Source organism: Parus major, chromosome 4 (genome assembly GCF_001522545.3).
Source record: "Parus major isolate Abel chromosome 4, Parus_major1.1, whole genome shotgun sequence".
Lineage (NCBI taxonomy): Eukaryota > Metazoa > Chordata > Aves > Passeriformes > Paridae > Parus > Parus major.
In genome coordinates, this window is record NC_031771.1 from 20,041,982 (window position 1) to 20,063,184 (window position 21,203).

The following is a 21,203-nucleotide window of genomic DNA, read 5'->3' on the forward strand; positions in this document are numbered from 1 at the left end:
TGTAATAATCACTGTTCATGGAGTATTGGGGATTACAAATAACCTCTTCAGTATTGCAGGAGATGGTTTAAGCATTGGAAGGAACAGACACCACATAACGCTCAGAAATTTCTCACAAAGCTCAGCCCTCTTGATGCTTCCAAAGAGGGAGTGAAGTTGTAAATTTCTAGCAGTTTATGTTCCAATTCCTGTTTCCGAAAGACAGCGTGACCCCTTCAAAGGCAGCCCGGCGGATCCCAGGGGAACCAGCGGGTCAGGGAGCCGGGGCCGTGTCAGACCCCGGGCAAGGAGCATCCCCCTTTCCTTGGCATTCCAGCGGCAGCGCCATGGGAAGCTGCGCTCGGAGGGGCAAACCACAACCTCCCTGGGTTCTGGGGGCTGGCCGGGGACACGATTGCACACCTGTCACAGAATGATCCACAAATTTCACCTCCACAGATTTCCTCGCTGAGTACTTTGGCGGACACAGAAGAGGCGAGGGGCGTTCGTGGATTGATGGCGGGGGAAAAGCGAGCGGACAACGAAATACCAGCCTTTGGAATACGAACATCTGGGAGGGGCAGATAAAAACAAGGGGAAGTATGAATTATTCTGGCCACAAACCAAAGTGTCAGCAGTATGGGGGCGGCACCGGGCACCGCTGGAAGCCGGGGGGGCTCTGGCTGCTCCTGCTGAGGGTGGGGGTCTCCCCCTCGGGCCGGGCCGGTGAGGCGGGCCGGGCCGGGCCGGGGAGGGAGGGGATGGGCCCCGCCCGGGGAGGTGCCGGCCCACACTTCCTCAGCCCCGAAGAGGCGTGAGCAGCGGCGGGAGCATGGCCCAGCGCCGGGAGCTGATGGCTCTGGGGTAAGCGGAGCTCGGGGCAGCACCGGGAGCGCCCTCAGGGACAGCCCCGGGCGTGCCGGGACTCCCGGCTGGGCTGGCAGGCTGGGAGCTGCTGGGTCTGGGTGGCGAAGGGAGGGATGAGGTAAGGCGGGGTCTGTCCCAGCGAGGCTCCGAGCGTGCTGTGAGCCCTCGGGGGAGCCCAGCGCCTCGTCCCGGTGGCAGCGCTGAGAGGCTGGCACAGCGGACCGGGACAAAGAAAGAATAGCTAGAAACCGAGAGCGCAGACACGGTTCGAATGTAGTGGAAAGCTGGTGGCAGGGGAGCAGCTTCCTTCGGAAACCCCTGCGGCCTTGAAGCCATCGCCATCGGATAGAGCCCAGGCTGTGCCGTGCCACTTCCCTGCCTTTCCAGGGAGCACCAAACCCAGAGGCTGTCCTCAGATCCCTGTCCTCCCTGTGCCATGCCTTCAGCTGTCTCCTTGGAGCTTGGCCTGGGCCCTGGTCTGGGGAGCTGCTGTCCTTGCCGGGCCCCGGGAGGCAGCAGGATTCCCAAAGGTGCCCGTAGCTCCAGCAGGGAGAGCAGCGGGCAATTCGCAGCCACTGCGAGCACATCGCGCTCACCGAAAAGCAAAACCCCAGGAGCAAAAAGGAAGGCCGAAGGTTGCAACAGAGCTTGTTCCCTGTCTGATGCGACCCGCTCGTTTTCTTCTGCCAGCTAGTTTTGGTTTTCACAGGAGAAAGGCCTGGGTCACTTTGTCACCGGCAGCTTTGCCGTGGGCAGGAATAAACACGGGCTGGAGGAGCAGCGCAGGTGGGTTCAGACAGGGTGCGATCAGTGGCAGCAGTGCAAAGGGGAGGCAAAGCAGAAAAAAGGCCAGTGATCATTCTTACAAAGCGAAAAAGGCTCTGGTGTCACCTCTGCGTTCAAACGAATTGATGAAAAAAAGTAAAGGTGTTTTGCTTCCTGAGCACTTGAGGATTAGGACCAACTCATTGCTTATATTTGTGATTCATTCGCTTAGCAAACAAATTGGAGTGCAAAAAATAGCTTGAAACTAGTATCTCTACAGTGGTGCTACTTTCCTGTATTGGAAAAAACCTTTTAATGCAGTGCCTGTTAACTGAAGCACCTAACAGGTATGAAATTAAGTCACTTTGCAGCCGTACCCAGAGTAGGCATTATATAATTTTTCATTACATCTGTTAGATTATGCTCGTCCTAAAACACTATTTACAGGGAAGAAGGAAAGAAAAATTAGTTGGAGCTGTTGTGGGAAGCAATATTCCCAGTTACCAGACTATTTGTTTACTGACTTACACAATGTGGTCTGAGATAATATATACCAGTAACATGTGCCTATAAGCAGCAAGGAGCTCATCCTCATAGACAGTCTTGTAGAAATGCTGCTTGATGTGGTACTTAATGTGGTATCCATCAGAAGGAAGGAGTACAGATGAGAGGACTACAAATATGCATTTTTAAAGCTGTACCTTCTTTATTTTACTTCCACTTCAATGGAAAAACTTTTCACCCTTCCACAGAATACTAAGCATCTCCTTCAGGGAAGTGTGTTGAATTAAATAGATTAAAGGTGAATAAGCAATACCAGGCAAAGAGTCCCTTCAAATTATTAAACAAGGCCCTTTCTTTTCAGCTAGTACTAAAGCCACTTTTTTCCCCTTCTTTTTTTTCCCCTAAATATGAAGAAGTTCTCATGCAGCAGACATTCTTGCAGCATAACCTGAAAGATCTCTTAATGTAAATACCTTTCCAGCTGTGACAAGTAGGTGTGTCACTCTCCAGACCATAAAATGAAATTCTCAGTTATCACAAGGGTTTTCCATCCTAAATTCAGTCCCATATTCTCACAGTGCAGAGTTCCCCTGCAGCTGATCCAGCAGGACTGAGACCCAGTTGTGATGAGGAGTCTCCAACAGAGACAAATGGTCATTCAAATGAGAAGTAGCTTCAACATTAACGTAACTTTGGGGGGAATTTGAAGCAGTTTATTTTAAAGCTTCTGCTTTCTGGTGCAAAAATCAAAGAAGTTGGATAAGGTTTAAAGAAGTGTGAAATGGGAAGGACTTTACTCTTAAGAGAAAAGGCTGAGTACCAGGACATGCTCGTAGTTTACCAGGTTAGCTGTTCAACAGAATGGAAAGCTGTCAGCAATGCAGTGAAAATTCAGATTACAGTCAGCTTCAGTGTATTGATGTGCATATAGGTGGGCCTAATTTTTAATGGAAAGGGAGCTCAAAAGCAGAACACATTGTTAAAAACTTGTTGCCTCGTCAATTAACTTTGTCCCTAAATCTACCAGAATATTTAAAAGGGAACACTAAAGTTCTTCTCTGAAGGCCTCTTTGGTTATTCCTGGATTCAGCCTGTTTTCCAGTGGCCTTTGTTGCTGCTAGAGCTGACTTCAGTGTGGAGCTTCTGTGGCTGAGCACGTACTGCGTGAGTTTGGGGAATTCCCCTTTGTTATTTGCGCAAGAGACGAGAATGTGGAATATCTCATCAACCCAGTAATTACAGGCTGGTCTGGTAGTACAGTTTGCATCCCAATACAGCACAGTTTGGGTGACACTGTCGTTGAAAGTGAAAGGCACAGGGCAAATGGAAACAAATTTTTGTGACCTTTTTTCCTTCTACAGTCCGAGCTTTCTTTGTGACCCCTTGCAGCTGAGCTTTTATGCTCTTCCCGGTTTGACAATACCTTCACAGATGGTATTAGTAAGACTGGACAAGACATTTCATGCTTTGTTTTAGTAACAGAAGAGAAATAAGGCTACAGGCCTAGATCAGGTGATAATTAAATTGAGGAATTGAGGAACACATTAGACTGGAACACAGTAAATGGTCATAAGAATTTTTTTCTTCATCTCTGTTTTTGAATTCAAGCAAGGGAAAAATTGAAGTGACTAGAAAGTGGGCCAAATAATGGGTGAAAATCAGTATGAAGGCAGTTAAGAGCAGGGGGAGAGAAAACAGAAGTGAAAAGCAGAAGCTGAACTAGTGAAAGTCTATAGTTAGAAGACAGAAACGTTAAGACTGGATATATGATGTTATTTCCTCTTGTTTCTATTTTAAAATTATTTTTTCCATATAATGGCATCCTTGTATTCCAGCAAAGTACTTTATACAGGTTCATGATTAAGTGTTTCAATGTAACACATTGAAGGGATGCCTAATAAATACCAGTTTGGTTGCCTGACACCTGTAACTTCTGTCTTGGCACTCTTGCCCTTTTGGAGATTCTTTAAAGCTCTGTCAACTCAGGCACCATTAAAAACATGGCCAAGACTTCACTTATAGTGATGTGAGGTACAGAGAACACTTTTGCATCTTTCAGATGATGGGCAATGGAAAAAAAAAAAAATTAAAAATCCTAAACTACTAAACTTGACAGATGAGAGCTGGAAGTTGCTGAAATACAGAATGCCAGAAATAGAGAACTAGTGAGTCAATTTTACAGTAATTTTTGGAGCATGGGCACATAAAGAGCATTGTATCCAGCCAGAGGAGTTAAGTCAGTGCTTTCCTTTGTACTCCATTGAGCAGTACTACTGCTTTAATCTAAGAGTGGGAATACATCTTTGAGGCTAGAATATAGTTTCAAAGTGTAAGCAAATTCAACTCCTTGTGGCAGAAGATATATTTAATTAAAAACAAAACCAAAACATAAAACTTGCCAACATCTATCACCACAAAAAAAACCCCACAAAAAAACAACAAAAAATCCAATCAACCCAACTGAGGGTAAATAACTGCTCTGGGTAATATTGGAGTGAAGTCCTACTGGGGGCACAGGTGGCTCATCTTCCCAGTCATATGGGTAGTTTGTTACCTTTCAGAGGTGGACAAGAGATGAATTAGACTTGCTGTGTTTCTGCTTCAGAGAGCCAAAGTGCTTTCCACCCACCACAGAGCACCAGCACTACTGGCCCTGCTGCAGTAGGGGAGGGAGCCTCTGGGAAGAGAGCAGAGCTCACTCAGCTGAACACCAAGAATCTCCTTCTTGCTTCACAGAAGGAACTTTGAATTGCCTGACTTTTTCACCAAAGCAAACCAAACATGCATGCTGTTTCTAGTACTGAGAACATCTGATAAGGACACCAAAACTAAATGTGAGCTCTGCCTACTGCATTTATCTGGTAGCTGGGCATACCGCAGAGTTATCGCTCCAAACACTTACACCAAATAGCAGCCAGAGCTTCCAGCTGTGCTCTCTTCTGGTGCTACTATCTTTCATTTTTGTGAGGAAAAAAACCAAGTGTTTCTACTGAGTGTTACACAGTTTGCACATAAAACTGGCTCAGAAGAGAATTGTGCAAGTCACTCAGCATTCATCCTTTCATGGATAAGTGTGTGTGTTCCTTGTGTATTCTGTTATTGTTAAAAAGTTTATCCATCTGATGCCAGCTGCATGTTTATACAGCAGCTCCTATTTACCCAGCCAGATTTTTTTTTGCAAAATATCCACATGATTTCTTTGAAAACAGCATTATCAGAAATGACAGATGCCATACCTAAGGACTTTCATCTGCAGGGGACACAGAAATGAAGTTTCATTATCATTTTTCATTAGAACAGTTTGAGATGTTAAAGAATGAACATTTTGAGGATGATGTTCTAACCTAAACAGGGAATTTCTCACCCCAGACTTTGCTGTAACATATTCCTGATCTTCAGCATAGTGTAGGTAGCTCTAGCTGCTGCATTAACTACACAGAAGTCTTCTTAAGAAGAGATTTTAATGTGAGTACATCCTGTTCTGGAGTTGTGATGATTAGCACAGCTGCAGCAGCCACTGGATTATTCCATGGGGAAACCCCACTGGTGACTGGAGGGGCAGATCTTCAGGGCAAGGCTGTGTGCTCTGATGAGTTTGGGCATTCTGGGGCACTGGGTTCTCGTTTCCTCTTCCCTGTAAAAGCCGTCACTAAAGCCCTTCCTCCATGCCGTCACCAATGCAGTGTGACCTAAAGAATAGGCTGATATCTGAAAATGCTTTCTTTTTCAAGGGGTAGCCAAAGTGATGTCATTGACTGTGCTTGTCCATCCTAAGACATGCTTTCACTGGCCATTCCAAAGAGCAGGAAAGATGGCAGGGTCATTCAACAACACACACACACAACACAAACGTGCTTATGTGGACCAGATAAAGACATTTAACATCATTTAGGATGAAGTTAAAGTAACAAGAATGGATAAGTGACAGCATCTATAAACTCTCAGCCTGAGATTGCTGGTCAAACTGTAGAAAAGTAAACCCAAAAAGTTGACTACACTTTTTTTTTTTTTTTAATAGACAAAATGAAATAATCAGAAAGGAGAAACCTCCCAGAGATATGTATACGTATCAGGAGGGTGTTACAAGGGCAGCCAGAAGAAGTGGCTCTGAAGCAGGGAGGGAATTTAACCTATCTTTCTTCTTGTGTTTCTCAGAGAAATCTCAGTCAAGAACCTCAGGCAATTTTTACACTACTGATGATTTTCAGTCTGAAAGCTGTCAAAGTACAGAGCATATTTCTGGACTTGTTTTGTAGTGAATACAAGACTCTATAAAGAGGACTTTTGGAAGGACCTTCAGAAACATCTCGATTGTCCAAAGTTATCCACCATGTTCAAAATCAAAGATTTAAGACAATCCAGCTTTATGAAGGACTTTCTAGAGGCTTCAAAGAGAAGGATGTTTGTAAAGCATTTTAGTTTCCTTAATGTCTTGTTAGAAAATGGCATAAAGGTAGATACAGTACTGTGTTTTGTATCAACTATTCCCTGCCCCAGATATAACTCAGAAGACAACCAAAGCTTCAAAGCTGAAAATGGACTGCCTTTTACAGTTTTGCCAAATGAGCCATAACTCCCATCTTGATTTGCTTGCCAATTTCAAAGAACTGTTTAAAAGGTTTTTTCTGAGACTGATAAATAGAAGGAATGAAAAAAAATTATGCTGAAGTGTATCTAGTAGTGTCTAACCACAGGACTGTTTGAGATTACTTTTATCCCTGGTGATTTCTCAGCTCAGGTTTGATTGTAAGAGCAGATTGCATAGAGTATTTGTTTACCTTTCTGGTGGTCTGTGGTGGAAACTCTAAATTTTCTCCAGCAATTCAATATTTTACGTGTGTTTAAGCAATTGGAACAGAGTTTGTGTGACAATTTTCACAGTGGAACATCGAAGTAACCTGACCAAACCATCTGTCACCGTCAGGAAGAGAAAAAACCCAAAACTACATGTAACAGTCCCTTTGTCACCAAGATCTTCCTTACTGTCTCCCATCCACTTCCATATTTTGAGCTGAACAAGAGCAACACAGTAACATTTGAGGGATTTTTGTCTGAGACAGCATATTTAGGCAAGAAACTGGTGCAGCCTTGTCATCCAAGTTTTAAAAGTGCACCTTCAAACAACAGTATTTTCCCAATTAAGGTTTTTTGTTGTTGGTTTCTGGTTGGTTTATCTATTTTTTTTCATAATAGTAGCATTTCATTAGTCCCTGGTCTTTTGTGTGTAAAGAGAGAGTGGATTTAAACACAGCATTTTTAAAACTTAAATGACTTCTCTTTCAAAAGTTTAGTAGTAGGGGTTTTTTTTTGGAAATAAGGTAATGACACAGTTATGAGCAACCTCAAACTAAATTTGCCTCCTTCATGACAATGACCACTCACAGATTTTCTCAACATCTGGTTCTTTTGCACAGAAGTGAGCCAAAAAGCGTCAGGAAATCCCACCCCAAACACAGTGCTGCATTCTCAGCTGCAGGTCTGGCCATGCTGATATGATCCTCCCCACATCAGGAATGATCTGACCTTTGCCTGTTGCTTACTTGAGCAGTTAATCCCCAGGCGGATTTTGGCTAACAGGTGCTCCAGAGGATGACACTTTGATCTTTAAATATTCATTATTTTATTCTACTGTGAAGATGGACCACATTCTAGAGCCAAAACAGCATTACCCTGCCTGTATTGAGTTTCACATGGATCTTCTCTTCCTCTGGGTTAAGAGTCTGGAGATTCTCATAAAGCAATTTATCAGCCAGCTGGCCTTTCAAATGGGCAGCCATCCAAATTGAGAGTTAAAGCTTTGTGTGAGAAGCCAGCTTTGGTGGAAACTTGGGATGAACAGCTAAGGAGAAAGAGGATACAATTATACCTGGTTTCATTTCGAAGACTGCCACGAAACAAGTTCTGGAAAGTGCTGCAAAGGCACTTCTGCTTTCAGGGAAACCGTGTTTCTTTGGCTGAAGCAGTGACAGGCTTAGAACTCAATGTTACAGGAGTTTTAAAGGAAGGGAAAGGTGACCTGGCAGCACTCCACATACAGACAAGGGAAGCTTGCTCCCAGCAGAGCCTTGGGTGTAGTATCCCTCCCTCCTTCTGTTCCAGAGCCTCGTGTGTGTGTGTGTGTGTGTGTGTGTGTGTGCATGGCTATGGTTATTATTGTGTGCCTTGCAGGATTGCAGCTCCAACCTTTTATAGCTCCAGCTTTTTGTGCTCAGTCTCAGCTTCATTTCCAGTGAGATATTTGCCTCTTGTGAAAAAGAGGGTGTTTCTATTGTGGAGCATTCTGAATGGAAACACACGCATAAACTACACTTCCTGGACTTCTTTGCAGGATTTTCTTCCTGTGAAGTCCTTGCAAAACTTTTTATATAAAAATGAAGTTAATTTTCACTGAACATAAATTGGAACAGTGTTGAGATGTTTTCCTTTGTTGCTCAGATCACACCTGGCTGAGAGACAACAATAGCAAAGTATCTTAATTTTCACTGAAATTCTGTCAGTTAATTTTGATCCCTTTAATTATGAGCTTAGGCAAGCAGGTTTAATTGCAGAACTTGGCAGTGACGATGTGTTGAGGGAAATAGGGAGTTTATGAGGAGTTTAGGTGCTGCCTGTTTGCCCAGAAGAAGTGCACCAAAGAATATACCCATGTCCGCTTCTGGAAATAGACAAGGGATTCTGTATACCCCCCAAAACTGCTTTCACCTTATCAGCACAGACCTGGGTACTTTGTTGCTTGTGCAAGGAGAAACTGCAGAGTTTTTATATCCAGTGAAACAGTCAGCTGTTTGTACACAACTTTCCGTTAACAAAAACCAGTTTTTTGACACTGTCAAAAGGAGGCCACTGCCAGGGGCACGGATCTGTGTAAGCTGTGGGTACCTGTGAGAAAGGGGATAACACAAAATTGTAGAGGAATTAACCCTGCTCCAAAAAGCAGCAGCAGCAGCCAGTTTAGGGCAGAGTGAAGGATGCTTTAAGCCCTTGTGTCTCCCCAGGTGGTACCATGACAATCTCACCCGACATGCAGCAGAAGCACTGCTGCTCTCCAACGGGAAGGATGGGAGCTATCTTTTGAGGAAGAGCAATGAAAGGGAAGATCTGTACTCCCTCTCTGTAAGGTAGGTTATGTGAACTAATCTAATGCTGCACTTCCATGTTTGAATGTTCCATGCATTACAAGGTAGGTTTTTTTTTTTCCCTAGGGTTTAAACCATTTTGAAATATAATCCTATTGGTATAATCCCATTGAATGACATTTTTCTAGAGGAAAAAAATTGGATTGGATTTGACAACTGCTCTCATTTTTCCAATTTATGAATTAATCTTATTGGTAAAAAACATAATTCTATAGAATGGCTGTAAATTTTCAGTCTGAATGATAAAAGTCTGCATGTCAGTTAAAAGAGCTTAGGAAACAGCTGGCAGGAGTAGAAAAGTTTTAAGATGAGGACAGCAGCAAACATTTAACAGATGCTAACCTTACTAGTTTCTGAATCCCTGTATAGGAACCATCATCTCTGAAGGATGATCCAATGTTTGACTGGCTGGTTTCACTCCTCTGTTCTGTGCTAAGGTTCAGTCTTAGCCAAGTCTGCATGGCTAAATTGAATAGCATCTTGTGATGGATCGATGTCAGGGCCTTGAAGTCAATTACAGCAATTCAGGACACAACTGTTCAGGATACAACCAATACAGAGCAGAGGTAGCCTGGCCTGGTTACTTCACTGCTGAATCACATTTAAAGAATCTCCCAGAAGGAGAAAAGCCACGACATTTTAGTGAGGCAGCCTAAGGACACATGCATCAGACATGATGAGGTGTTTCACCCCTTTCTGACAGAAGACTTAGGAGCAAGCGTGTCTCTACACACACTGTTTAAATTATTACCACTATAGGCAGCCATTTATACAAAGGGTGCCCAACAGATCTGAAGGTGACTTTACAAAATGAGTATTCAGAGTAGCAATGACTGAAATGACATGGCAAGTATTGTCAAAAAGAATAATGACATTTATGAGTCCTTAAAAAAAAGTAACTTTAAATTAATCATTGTTTTTCTGGTTATTTTTTTGTTTTTACTTCAAAATGTTAAACATTATTTGAGATAGCTACCTCAGACAATTTATATATATATATATATGTATATGTATCTTGAAGGTAGTTTTAAATAGCATTCAGGAAACAACTTATTATGATAAGTCTAAATTTAAATAGTTATTTTAATAGGAAACAGAAGTGTTAGTTAATGAAAATAAGTTTTCTGCTTTAATAGATTTTACCATTAGAAGACGTACAAAAGTCTATTTCAGGCCCATTCCTATCTCTTTCTTAGCTCTTCATGTAGTGAGAATTACTTACTGCATTACCATATGAACTGAACAGCCCAGTCTGAAGTTTGATCTTTCATTCTGTTCTGTTAGCTTCTGTTGTTTCTGCTGGTGCATCTCCTTTGAATTCTGATTTTGATTTTAAATTGTTTTACAGTTTTTCTACTGGTTAATTTTACATTTTCTTTCAGTTTTTTGACTAAAATTAAAACTTAATTTTAGAATAAGTAATTCAGTTTTGTTCTGATACATTTCTGTAGAATGTATAATTTCAGCAATTCTAGCTGTCATTTTCCTTCTGTCCTAAAATATCTTCTGTAGCTTTTACTTTATTTTCTGCTTCAGCCTCATAAGGAACTTTGGTCATGATTATATTTTGGGATTTTTCAAGGAAAAAATGCTTAGCCATCCTTTAAGTTTTTTACTGACAGCTGTAGGAAGAGAGATCACATATTGCCTGAAATCCCCTCCCCCAGCTACATCAGTCTGAAAAGGAAGTAGGAAGCAGAGTAGAATTTGCTCTCATTGCAACATCATCTTAAGAAATTAAACAAAAAATGGAAAACCCTGTAACTGCAGCAGTCACAGCAGCTCTTCCCTTGCATGGAGCATCTGCACTGGGCTTGTTGTGCCCCTGCTGACTGTGGCACAAAACAACGTGGGATGCCCATAGAGTCATATTCTACAGTTTCATAAATACTGTTCAAAGATAAATATTTAAATACCTGTTTGAAATCATAATCTCCTTTGGAAGTGGCAATAAACAATGAAAGAGAAGCTATAATTAATTTTCTTCATCACATTTTTTCAGTATATTTGCTAGTTAAGTTTTTCCTCAGACAAAGTTTACTCAGCTATTTTGGGTGCTAGTAGCATTAACAAAAGTAACTTTTTCACTGGAGAAATACTTGAAATAAGTGCTTCACTGTCTTCTGAATGCAAAATAATTGCCTACCCAGGAAGTGAGACCTTGCACACTTCTCTAAATGCCATCAGGTTTCATAAACAAAAGCTGTCACTTCCCTTACAGAACAAGGACTCTGGTTCATGTTTGTCAGTGCCCATCCTAGTGGAACCAATCATCCAAGTACAGAGACAAAACAAACAAACCCTAAAGCCCTAGGTATTTTAAAAAAGGTTACTAAACCCCTGCTTGGGTGCAAAATGGAAACTCCCATTTTTTTTGAAAGGGAAACAGAAGATGTTTTCAATGAGATTGGGATGCTACTTGAAAAACAAGATAGGTACTGAGTGCACCATCAAGACTAAAGTCCAGTAAGTGAAGGGGTTTAATCCTATTTAGACAGAAGGCTTGAAATCTCTTTTGTATTTTTGCTGATGTAAGAGTTAAATTAACCAACTTGCTTTTTCTAGGCTTCCATCGTCTCATATCTCTTAATCAGCAATTAAAATCTGATTTTCAGATGTGTAGAGTATTAGTGAGGGACAGTAATGACAGTAGTATTACTAGTAGGACAGTGATTGTCTGCCTGTGATCTGGGTCAGATTCCCTGCAGTGAAAGCTGCTATTTAAGGATTGTAAGTGCCAAATGCCTTTGGCATTTACATCTTGACAAATTTTCCTCTTCTATTTTAGGGGAAAAGATTCTGTGAAACACTTCCATGTTGAATGTACAGGAACTTCATTCAGATTTGGATTTAATGAATTTTCTAGCTTGAAGGAATTGGTCATGCATTTTGCAAACCAGCCTTTAATTGGAAGTGAAACAGGTAAGGAGAACCGTATTGTGTGTATGAACTCATTTGTAGCCATGCTTCACAAAGATCTAACTAAAAGGAGCTTCTGATGTGTTAGCAAATAGATCTTCTGCTAAAGTGTTCATAAATTCACATCTGTATTTGTCTCTAAAAAAGCTCCACTTCAAAAAATCTTTCAAGGTCTTTGAAGACAAACCACACATAAGCTTATTGAGATTTTGCTATCCAGGGCTGTGAGCTCCTTTCAGTTTCTCAGAGGAGGAAGCATTTCAAAATACCAGGAGGATTAGAACGTTCTCAAAAACGGCCAAACCAAAGCACGGTGTTAGTGAGGAAATAAATATGCATCTATGAAGCTGAAATCCCCCAATAAGAATAAATGGAAAAGCGACTTGAAATTGTTTCATCTCACTATTCTTTGTCCAAGGAAGGAGTCTACAGTGTTATGCTCCTCTTTCCTGTAGGGAATGTGTTTTTAACTAGCTCTCCTGTTCTGCCTGCAGTGCATCACCATGCTGGTGCCATCTGCCATCACAGTGATTTTCCTCGCTTTTAAGAGGAGAGAGAAAAGGCACAAGTTTCTTTAACAACCAATGTGCTGCCTGAATTAAGGGTCAAAATATTAAACTTGATTCCTACATGTGAATTGAACACCATCAGACTAGAATCCCTGAAGAAACAAAGTGGATATGATCACGGTAATGTCAGCTTTATGTTTAGCTTCAAGTGTAAAAAGACTTGATTGATTGAAGACATGTCAGTACAAATTAATGCCAAAAGCTTCTGTATCCTCTGTGGCAAGTGTATGCAAATAACTCAGAGCAGTACTAATTATATATGCAGGAGCCCAGTTAAGTGATAGCTGGCACATGCAATAACTCTAACATGTCACACACTAAATTTGCACCGGTGCTCTGCTAACACTAACATTAAATACAAGGGCTCATTTGCCAATTTCCTCCCCCAAGAAAAATGCAGCTGTAGACTCAATATGGCACTTGTATTTTTCAAAATACTCTCCTTTTAAATTGCTTTCAAAACTGGTTCAAACACAGAGCTCCTACATGTATCCTCTGTGCCAGTGAGCTACTTTTCCTGGGAAATCAGGCATGCACCCACAGGCATATTCACCCACATGAAATCTCCATAAAGACTTCAGATGACATAAAACTTGTATTTCCCCATTCCTCACTCCTTCACTACAGGTGAAGATATTAATAAACAAGACATTGGTTTTATCTGATCTCTATGGATGGGATCAAGACTTGTTATCTTAAAGTTTCCTAATCAGATTCTACTGGGTGTGTGAAAAATCTAAGTCAAATGTGCTACAGAATACAAAATATATATATATATGTATATATATATATATGTGTATATATATGTGTATATATATATATGTGTGTGTGTGTATATATATATATATATATATATATATATAAAACCTCATATCAAGAAACCTTCCACCTTACCATACCACGGAAAACAGTAGAGAGGAGGAGAGAATTAACACTCAGGCAATACTCCTTCAGATACAGGTTCCAAATTTCTCCTGAGTCATAACCATCTTTTGTTAAAAATGGGGTAGGGGACTCATCAGAATCAACTCCAATCCAAGCATCAGCAGATGCAGACGTGGCAGAATAATCTTGCTACAGTGCAGCTTTTGTTAGATCTTGTGTGTAATTGCCAGACTATTCTCTACAATTTGAGGAGGAAAAAGAAATCCACAGAGAACTTACTACAAAACAAATACTGTATGAAATGTTATATTAGTCCTTCCAGTTCTGCAATGGGGCTTTTTATCCATTTTTGTATCCATATGTACAGCTGATGATACCCTGATTGTCTGCAACAGCTTAGGAGTAGCTTCTCTGGAGTGGTGATGGACCTGTTCTCAATTTTATTTTAAATGGTAAAGCATATTTTTTCTGCAAGGCCAGATAGAATTAAACCAATGTTACTTTCCACCTGTGGCAAGTTGAATAGATCACATTTGCATACACGGCCTGTGTCTGCAAACAGATTTCAGCTGCTTACTTCAAACACAACTTTTCCACTTCTCTTTTTAGCCCTTCCCATTACAGAACACTTTTAAATTACTCATACATCTGCAGGTTTAAAGTCCAACTTGTTACCAGTTCTAGCATCCCTCCTCTTTAAGAGCTGCAATATCAGCATGAAATGCAAATGGAGCAGCATTTGGTGTGCTGTGACATTATTTTTAAAGAATGGAGTTAGATGGAAGAGCAGTTACTCTTTTAAGGACGTCCTTCGCTATTTTGAAAAGTACAATAGGTTCACTGTTGAGAGTGCAGCTTTTTTTCAGGGAACATGCAATAAACATGACCTTACTTGGAGAAAAGGAAGAATGGCTACAATGAAAAGGTTTAACTGGGAAGAGCTGTGGTAAAAACAATTGAAGGTGATGGTAATGTGGGTTTACTGTTAGGAAGGCTGTAGCCAAAGCTACGACAGATTAAGTGATTTAAGCACTACCTAGTGGGATGTTGGCAAACTCAATGGCTCTTATGGCCTCCTGTCTAGTTTAGCATCCTGGCTAAATACTCCAACCCAGCCTCTTGGGCAGGAAAGGAATTTAATGAGTCAAGAGATTTCATGCAAGCATTTGCAAGGGTAAGTGTTTTGGAAAGGTGCTGTATATTTGCAAGTTTTAATTTTAGGAAAAGGTGAAATTAACCATTCCTCAGAGATGTAGTGACTGACAAGTTATTTTCTAAGCTGGACTTGCCAGATGGATTACTCCTGCTCTTTTCTCTCCAGGAACCTTAATTGTATTGAAGCATCCCTACCCACGGCAAGTGGAAGAACCTTCCATTTATGAGTCTGTCCGTGTTCACACTGCAATGCAGACAGGAAGGACAGAAAGTGACCTTGTCCCAAATGCTCCCTCAGTAAGTTGTGTTCTGGTGGGAAGGGTGCTTCTGGCCCGAGTCTAGCACGATTGCTGGAATGAGCTATGGAGTAAGACTGGTTATTAATCCCCTTATGGGTTTGTAAACACAAGAAGTCTTTGCCAAACAGGGAAAAGCAAATACAGACTTGCTCACTGCAGTCCCATGGCAAGTAAAGGCTCTTATAATTGTTGTCACTTCAGTGCTGTCCCTGGGAAAACATTGTCTGCAGCTGACTTGGGTGAGTCTGACTATCCAAACAAAGAATATATGAAATATTTTCATTCTTATTTTATCTTTTAGAATATTTTATCATTATTAACATTATTATGAGTTTTAAAAAAAACAACAAATGCACACAGAAAAAAAAAATCATCATATACATTTGGGCCACCTATTCTGACATTTGAGACTCACTTGAACAGCAATTAGAGTCTCTAAATCCCTTGTAACTCATATCTAAGTGAGACAGCTGATTTCTCCAGAACAGTTTGCTCTGAACAGAGAGAAAAGTTAATTATATACTGTACCTTTTGGGGAAAAAAGGAGGAGTTATGTTAATATGGGCTAATGAAGTTGCTAGAAGAACCACTTCTGATGTGTCTCACAATAAACCTTTCATCGCTGAGCTACATTTTAACCTCCAAAGAAACTTGACTTCCACACACCACCAATAAAAGGTAATTTTTTTTCAAGTGGCAGCTTGGCAAGATTTCGATTTTCAGAGATCTGCAGTCTCACAGACAGGTCCTACACAGTGTCAGTGCCTAAGAAGTCATAAGGTCCAAGTGTCACTCGGGATGCCAGAGAAGCAGTTCAAACCCCAATTTTTTTAAGAAGCACATTGAACATAACAGGTTTTTCCTCTCAAGGGTGGGCCTGGTTGAGAGAAGAAAACAGCTCAGTGAAACAGCACTTTCCCCTGTTTGCATTTGAGGAGCATTTTCTGGGGATAATTCCACTGTCAGTTAAACCCTGTGTGCTTCCGTTCACAGCACGTACCAAAGCAACCATCCAACTAAATAAATAAAGTTTAGCTGCAGCTTTTTTGCTGTGTTTGGCTGAGAAGGTGCAGGCCAGAAGCTCCCTGGGGGAGGCACAGTCCAGGGGGCTGCCTTCAGAGCCAGCACAGCTCCATGTTTGATGGCTGGATGGGCCCAAGGGGAGCACTGAAGTGAGGGCAAGTGGCTATGAGGAGTTTCCCAAAGGACTGATCCATCCTCCTGATGTAGGCAAAGAGGGGGATGTGGGAAATAGAAGCAGAGCTCAGCCTCTAACCGCAATCCCTTTCTTTGTTACTTCACAGCTTGGTACCAAGGAAGGATATTTGATAAAACAAGGCAAAATAGTCAAGGTAAGGAAAACTCTTACTCGTTGCTTCCACTCTGTGATCAACCACAGAAGCTAAAGATGATGTGGAGCTGAAATTGCTCCGCCTGTGTTTCCCTGCAGAGAGGAGCAATTTGTGTTTTGAGCAACAACAAACTGTAAACCAGAGCAAGCCAACAGCTTTAAAAGGTTTTCTTTCCTAAGGAGTGTTAGACTAAACTCTCCCAAAACAGTTACCATTTGTTCTTGATCTTTCAGAGCTGGAAGACAAGGTGGTTTACACTGCATAGGAATGAACTTAAGTACTTCAAAGACCAGACAGTAAGTAGCAAACACCAGCTCTACTGTTCAAACATCACACAGGCAGCTGTAGCCTCCTTGTATCTTTTGGCTTCTCATATTTGCATCACAGCTTCCCAAGTTAAAGCTTTCCATACCGCCAGTGGGGTCAGAACTGCCAAGTAAAGTCAGTTCTGCTGAGGACTTCAACAAGAGAAAGTAAATTTTACATCTGAAAACACTGACTGTGTTCTGCCAGTCTTAGCTACTGGATAGAGTTTACAGGGCTTTTTTACTCACAATAGTTCTGGTTGGAAGGGACCTCAAAGAGCACCTCCTTCCAAGCCCTCCACCACAGGCAGGCAAACCTTCCACTAGACCAGGCTGCTCCTGGCCTAGAACACATTTTTGGGTTGCTTTTTAAAGTTGATTTTAAGCTACCAGCACAACACAACAGTTATTGGCAGCTTAGACACAATGTAACAGAGAGCACGCTGCTAAAATAATTCTAAAAATATCATAGTATTCTTTGCCTTCTTTAATTTCGTCCTTTTGTTTCAAGTGGTCTCACAGGATACATAGAAAACCATTAATTTAAAAATTACTTCTTACAAAAACTAACCTACAGCATCTGGGAAAAACATTGGGTCCTTACAGTTTCTGCTCCATTTCTATCTTAATCTGAGTAAAGATAAGAAACACTTCTGGAGTTTCTTTGCCCTTACAATGTCTCTGTTTGAGGTTCCTTCATAAACACAGCCTGTTCACCTCTGCCAAGCCCTATTTCAAGCCTCTTCATGTTTTTTACACAAGAGCAGATACAACTGCCTTCTCTCACCAAACATTACCATTTATAAACAGCTAGGTTTTTGCAGGGCTTTTCATCAATTTTCATTTTGGTTCAAGATAACTTGAATTAAATTTGCAGAGTAGCATTTCAAAGAGCAGCACTCCATTAGAGTCTTACCAGGTGAGAATTTCTGTCTTTGCCAGGAATATGACCTCCTTCCAGGCAGCAGCTCCAGTGTCTCTTGGCACTCCTGTTGTTGCTGCGGGGTTGCAGGTACCTACACATGAGAAGTCTGCAGCTGACCCTGGGATAGCATTTGCTATCACACCACAGCACAAGAGGCTTTCTTCTGATGTAGGGTATCACTAACAGCCACTCAGTCAGCAAAAATATTAAGGGAAGATTACAAAGAAACACACACCTCTATATACCCGATGGAGGACCATGTAAACAGCTAAGTGTGTTTGGGCAGAAAACAATTAATTAAGCTGCCTCTTCCAAAGTATTAACAGTGTGAGGTAGAAACAAATGGAGGAAGAACTCTCACAGCTGAGGAGAATGAAAGTCCTAAGGGAGATGAGTTGCACCTGACCCTACACCTGACCTTATCCAAAGAAACTTTTATATATACTTGTGTGTGTGTGTGTGTGTGTGTGTGTGTGTGTTTGGGTACACATGGACACACAGATGCTTCTCAGGCAGTCAAACCTGTAATTTCTGCTGCAAAGCACTACTTTGGCTTTGCTTCTACATTTCTCCTTACCCAGCTACATCCTTTTAAGGAATTTAGGAATTAATTAAATCTCCAACAGCTGGCTAGTCTGGTAAGACTTATACCCATGCCTTTGTCTCTGTAAAGCTTTGCTGAAAGTGGTACCAGATTTGCTGCTGTCTCAGTTACATTACACAGCCAAACCCTCAGCAGCCTCCATGTAGCTCAGACATTCCTGCAGTAGAGATCTCTGTTGCTTGTCCAGATGTGAACTGTCCTGTGTTTTTCATGTTAAGCTCACTTCATATCATACCACTGATGTTATGCTTGCTAGTTTGAGTTTTATAGTGTTGCAGCCATTGTAACTATGTCTGGAAAAACCTGTGGAGGTGCCTATAAAGGTCCAGATGAACTGAAGATGAACTGAGAGCCTTATCTTCTGTTTTCATGTGTCCACATTTTAAAAACATTTTCTCTTCAAGGCTACGGAACCAATTCGAGCACTTGACTTAACTGAATGCTCAGCTGTGCAATTTGACTATTCCCAGGAAAGAGTCAATTGTTTCTGGTAGGTTGTAGGATTTTCTCCATGTTGCTGGGAAGTTCAAAATAGAAAGGGAATTTTGAAATGTAAACAGTGCCTGCTTCTGAAAGGTCCCTTGGTGGCTGTGATCCTGCTCATCCTCTAACTCAAAAGTCTATTTCTGTCAGCCAGTTTCTGTCAGTCCTGCATGGCTTTGACAAATTACTCCAGCCAAAAGGAAAGACCCATTTGCAGTGGGATTTCTAATTCTATAAGCATCTATAATCATCATCTAGACTCATGGATCTTGGGGTCAGACACTGATACAGGTCACATGGTAACCTCTTCTTAGAAGTGCCCAAATGTGGGTCTTTTATCCTTAGAAGGGTCCTTATCTTTAAGGCCCTGGGCTGTAAATGACTGTCAGCCATTCTCTTGGTTAACCTCCCTCCTGGTGGCTGAACGGGAGCACAGCCTCCCTGCCCTGCTCTGTCTCACCAAGTGTTGGTACAGGCCAGCTGGGCTCAGTTTTGGGGAGAACTGCCAGTCGTTCTAGCAACTTAAGAAAGCTTTGTTTACTTACAGTTTAGTGTTCCCACTAAGGACATACTACCTGTGTGCAAAAACTGGGATAGAAGCTGACGAGTGGATTAAAATCCTGCGGTGGAAACTGGTAAGGATGTGTGCTGTTACACGGCATCCTGGGCAGCAGCACCTGGTACTGCCATCATAACCCCCCCAGGACTGTGGCACCCCAGTCCTACAGCTCTCAGCACCTAAAACAAGGGAGTACTTCTTCTGGCTGCCAGGCCAGCTAGATTGGAATATGCAATTTTCACAGAATCAATTAGGTTGGAAAGGACCTCTTAGGTCATCAAGTCCAACCCTTGACCAATCACCACCTTGTCAACTATACTTGGCACTGAGCACCACACCCAGTCTTTTCTTAAACACTTCCAAGGGACGGTGACTCCACCACCTTCCTGGGCAGCCCATTCCAATGTCTAACAACACCTTTCTGTGAAAAAATTCTTCCTGATGCCAGTCTAAACCTCCCCTGGCACAGCCTGGGGCTATGTTCTCTCACTGGCAGCCTGGGAGAAGAAACCAACCTGAGTACCCCCTCCTTTCAGGGAGTTACAGAGTGGTAAGGTCACCCCAGAGCCTCCTCTTCCCCAGACTAAACACCCCCAGGCTCCATCATCTGTTCCTCATAGGATTTATGATCTAGCCCCTTCCCCTCCACTGCCCTTTTCTGGACTCAGGCACCTTCCTGAACTGAGTGGCCCAGACCTGGACACAGCAGTCAAGGTGTGGCCTCATCAGTGCCATGCACAGGAGAATAATGGGTCTGCCTTCAAACCCACTTCAGTGTTTTTGGGGTGCATTTGTAACAGGCATGCTCATTAGTAAGAAAAAATTACTTCCATCTCTAAGGATGTCATTATATGTGCTTGCTAAACAATGCGGCTCATCAGCCCAGACCGCATGTCCTAGGTCATGATAGCAGGAATGAGAAGACAAGGAAAAGGCTTAAAAGCACTGCTTCCTAAAAAATACCAGGAATTGGGCTGCCTGTACTCACCCACATGCACACAGGCAAGCAGTAATGGACTGTCTTTCCATTCCAGTCACAAATACGGAAGCAGCTGGAGGAGCGCAACGCCACCCTCAGTTCCTAGCAGTGTGCCAGCACTCCTGCTCCACTGGCAGGAATGGCCTCTCTCCAAGGGGAAGCCTCTTACCAGTGGGCAGCCTCACGTCTCCAGTGCTGTCTGTGCCCCCACACAGATGTCACCCAGCCCTGCACACACGGGATCCTGCAGCTCTGGGGCCGCCGAGTCACGCGTGGGGACGGTTGTACAAACAGAGCATGGGTTTAACACGCGTGCTGTATGCTTGTAACACACTTAATCCAAACACCTGCCAACTAATCACAGAAGTGGTCACTGTTCAAAACTTCTGTGGTTATTCAGAGCACTCAATAATTTATTGCAAGCTCCATCACAACAAAGGATCAGTATCACGTTCTGTAACCTTGAACCTTTTATTTAAAAGAGGTCCTTTCTGGAAACATTGTCTTTTTATTACCTGTTTAGGCTTTAAACCACAAGAAAAATGAGAGAATTACATGTTGTAAATAGTATCTATATTGCAATCCAGAAAGTAGTATTTCAAGACCCTTTTCAAAGTGACAGATGTGTGACACTTAGTTCTGGTCCAACAAATTTTTATATGGTTTATCTTTATACCACAGTGATGGCTACAAGGGAATGGTTGTTTCAAACAGCATCTGTAGGTAATGGTGAGCAGCATCATGTAAGCACACTTGTATACAGCCAGGGTTATGAGAAACAGTAGCTGCTTCCTGGCACTCACAGGACACATTTAACAGCGTTGTGGCTCACTACAGAGACAAGAAGTGCAACCCCATGAAGTTGGTGCTGTACTCAAAACAGATGTTACATTTTGGAAGCAAAGTCTGACACACTGG

General features: G+C 42.1%; 1 protein-coding gene and 1 long non-coding RNA gene across 2 annotated transcripts in view; one reads left to right on the top strand and one right to left on the bottom strand.

The window, feature by feature from the left end:
• Positions 1 to 6,106, bottom strand: part of LOC117244220 — a 36,087-nt gene extending 29,981 nt beyond the window's left edge. Inside the window, exon 1 of the long non-coding RNA XR_004496854.1 lies at positions 4,670 to 6,106. This is a non-coding gene — a long non-coding RNA (uncharacterized LOC117244220). The remainder of the gene's footprint in view (positions 1 to 4,669) is intronic.
• DAPP1 (dual adaptor of phosphotyrosine and 3-phosphoinositides 1) lies at positions 722 to 21,067 on the top strand. Its single transcript, XM_015625289.2, has 9 exons — positions 722 to 843; positions 9,111 to 9,233; positions 12,040 to 12,173; positions 14,946 to 15,076; positions 16,383 to 16,430; positions 16,664 to 16,726; positions 18,669 to 18,754; positions 19,295 to 19,382; positions 20,341 to 21,067. The coding sequence occupies exons 1-9, from the start codon at positions 812 to 814 to the stop codon at positions 20,389 to 20,391; spliced, it is 756 nt and encodes a 251-aa protein (XP_015480775.1). The 5' UTR covers positions 722 to 811; the 3' UTR covers positions 20,392 to 21,067.
• The last annotated feature ends 136 nt before the right edge of the window (positions 21,068 to 21,203 follow it).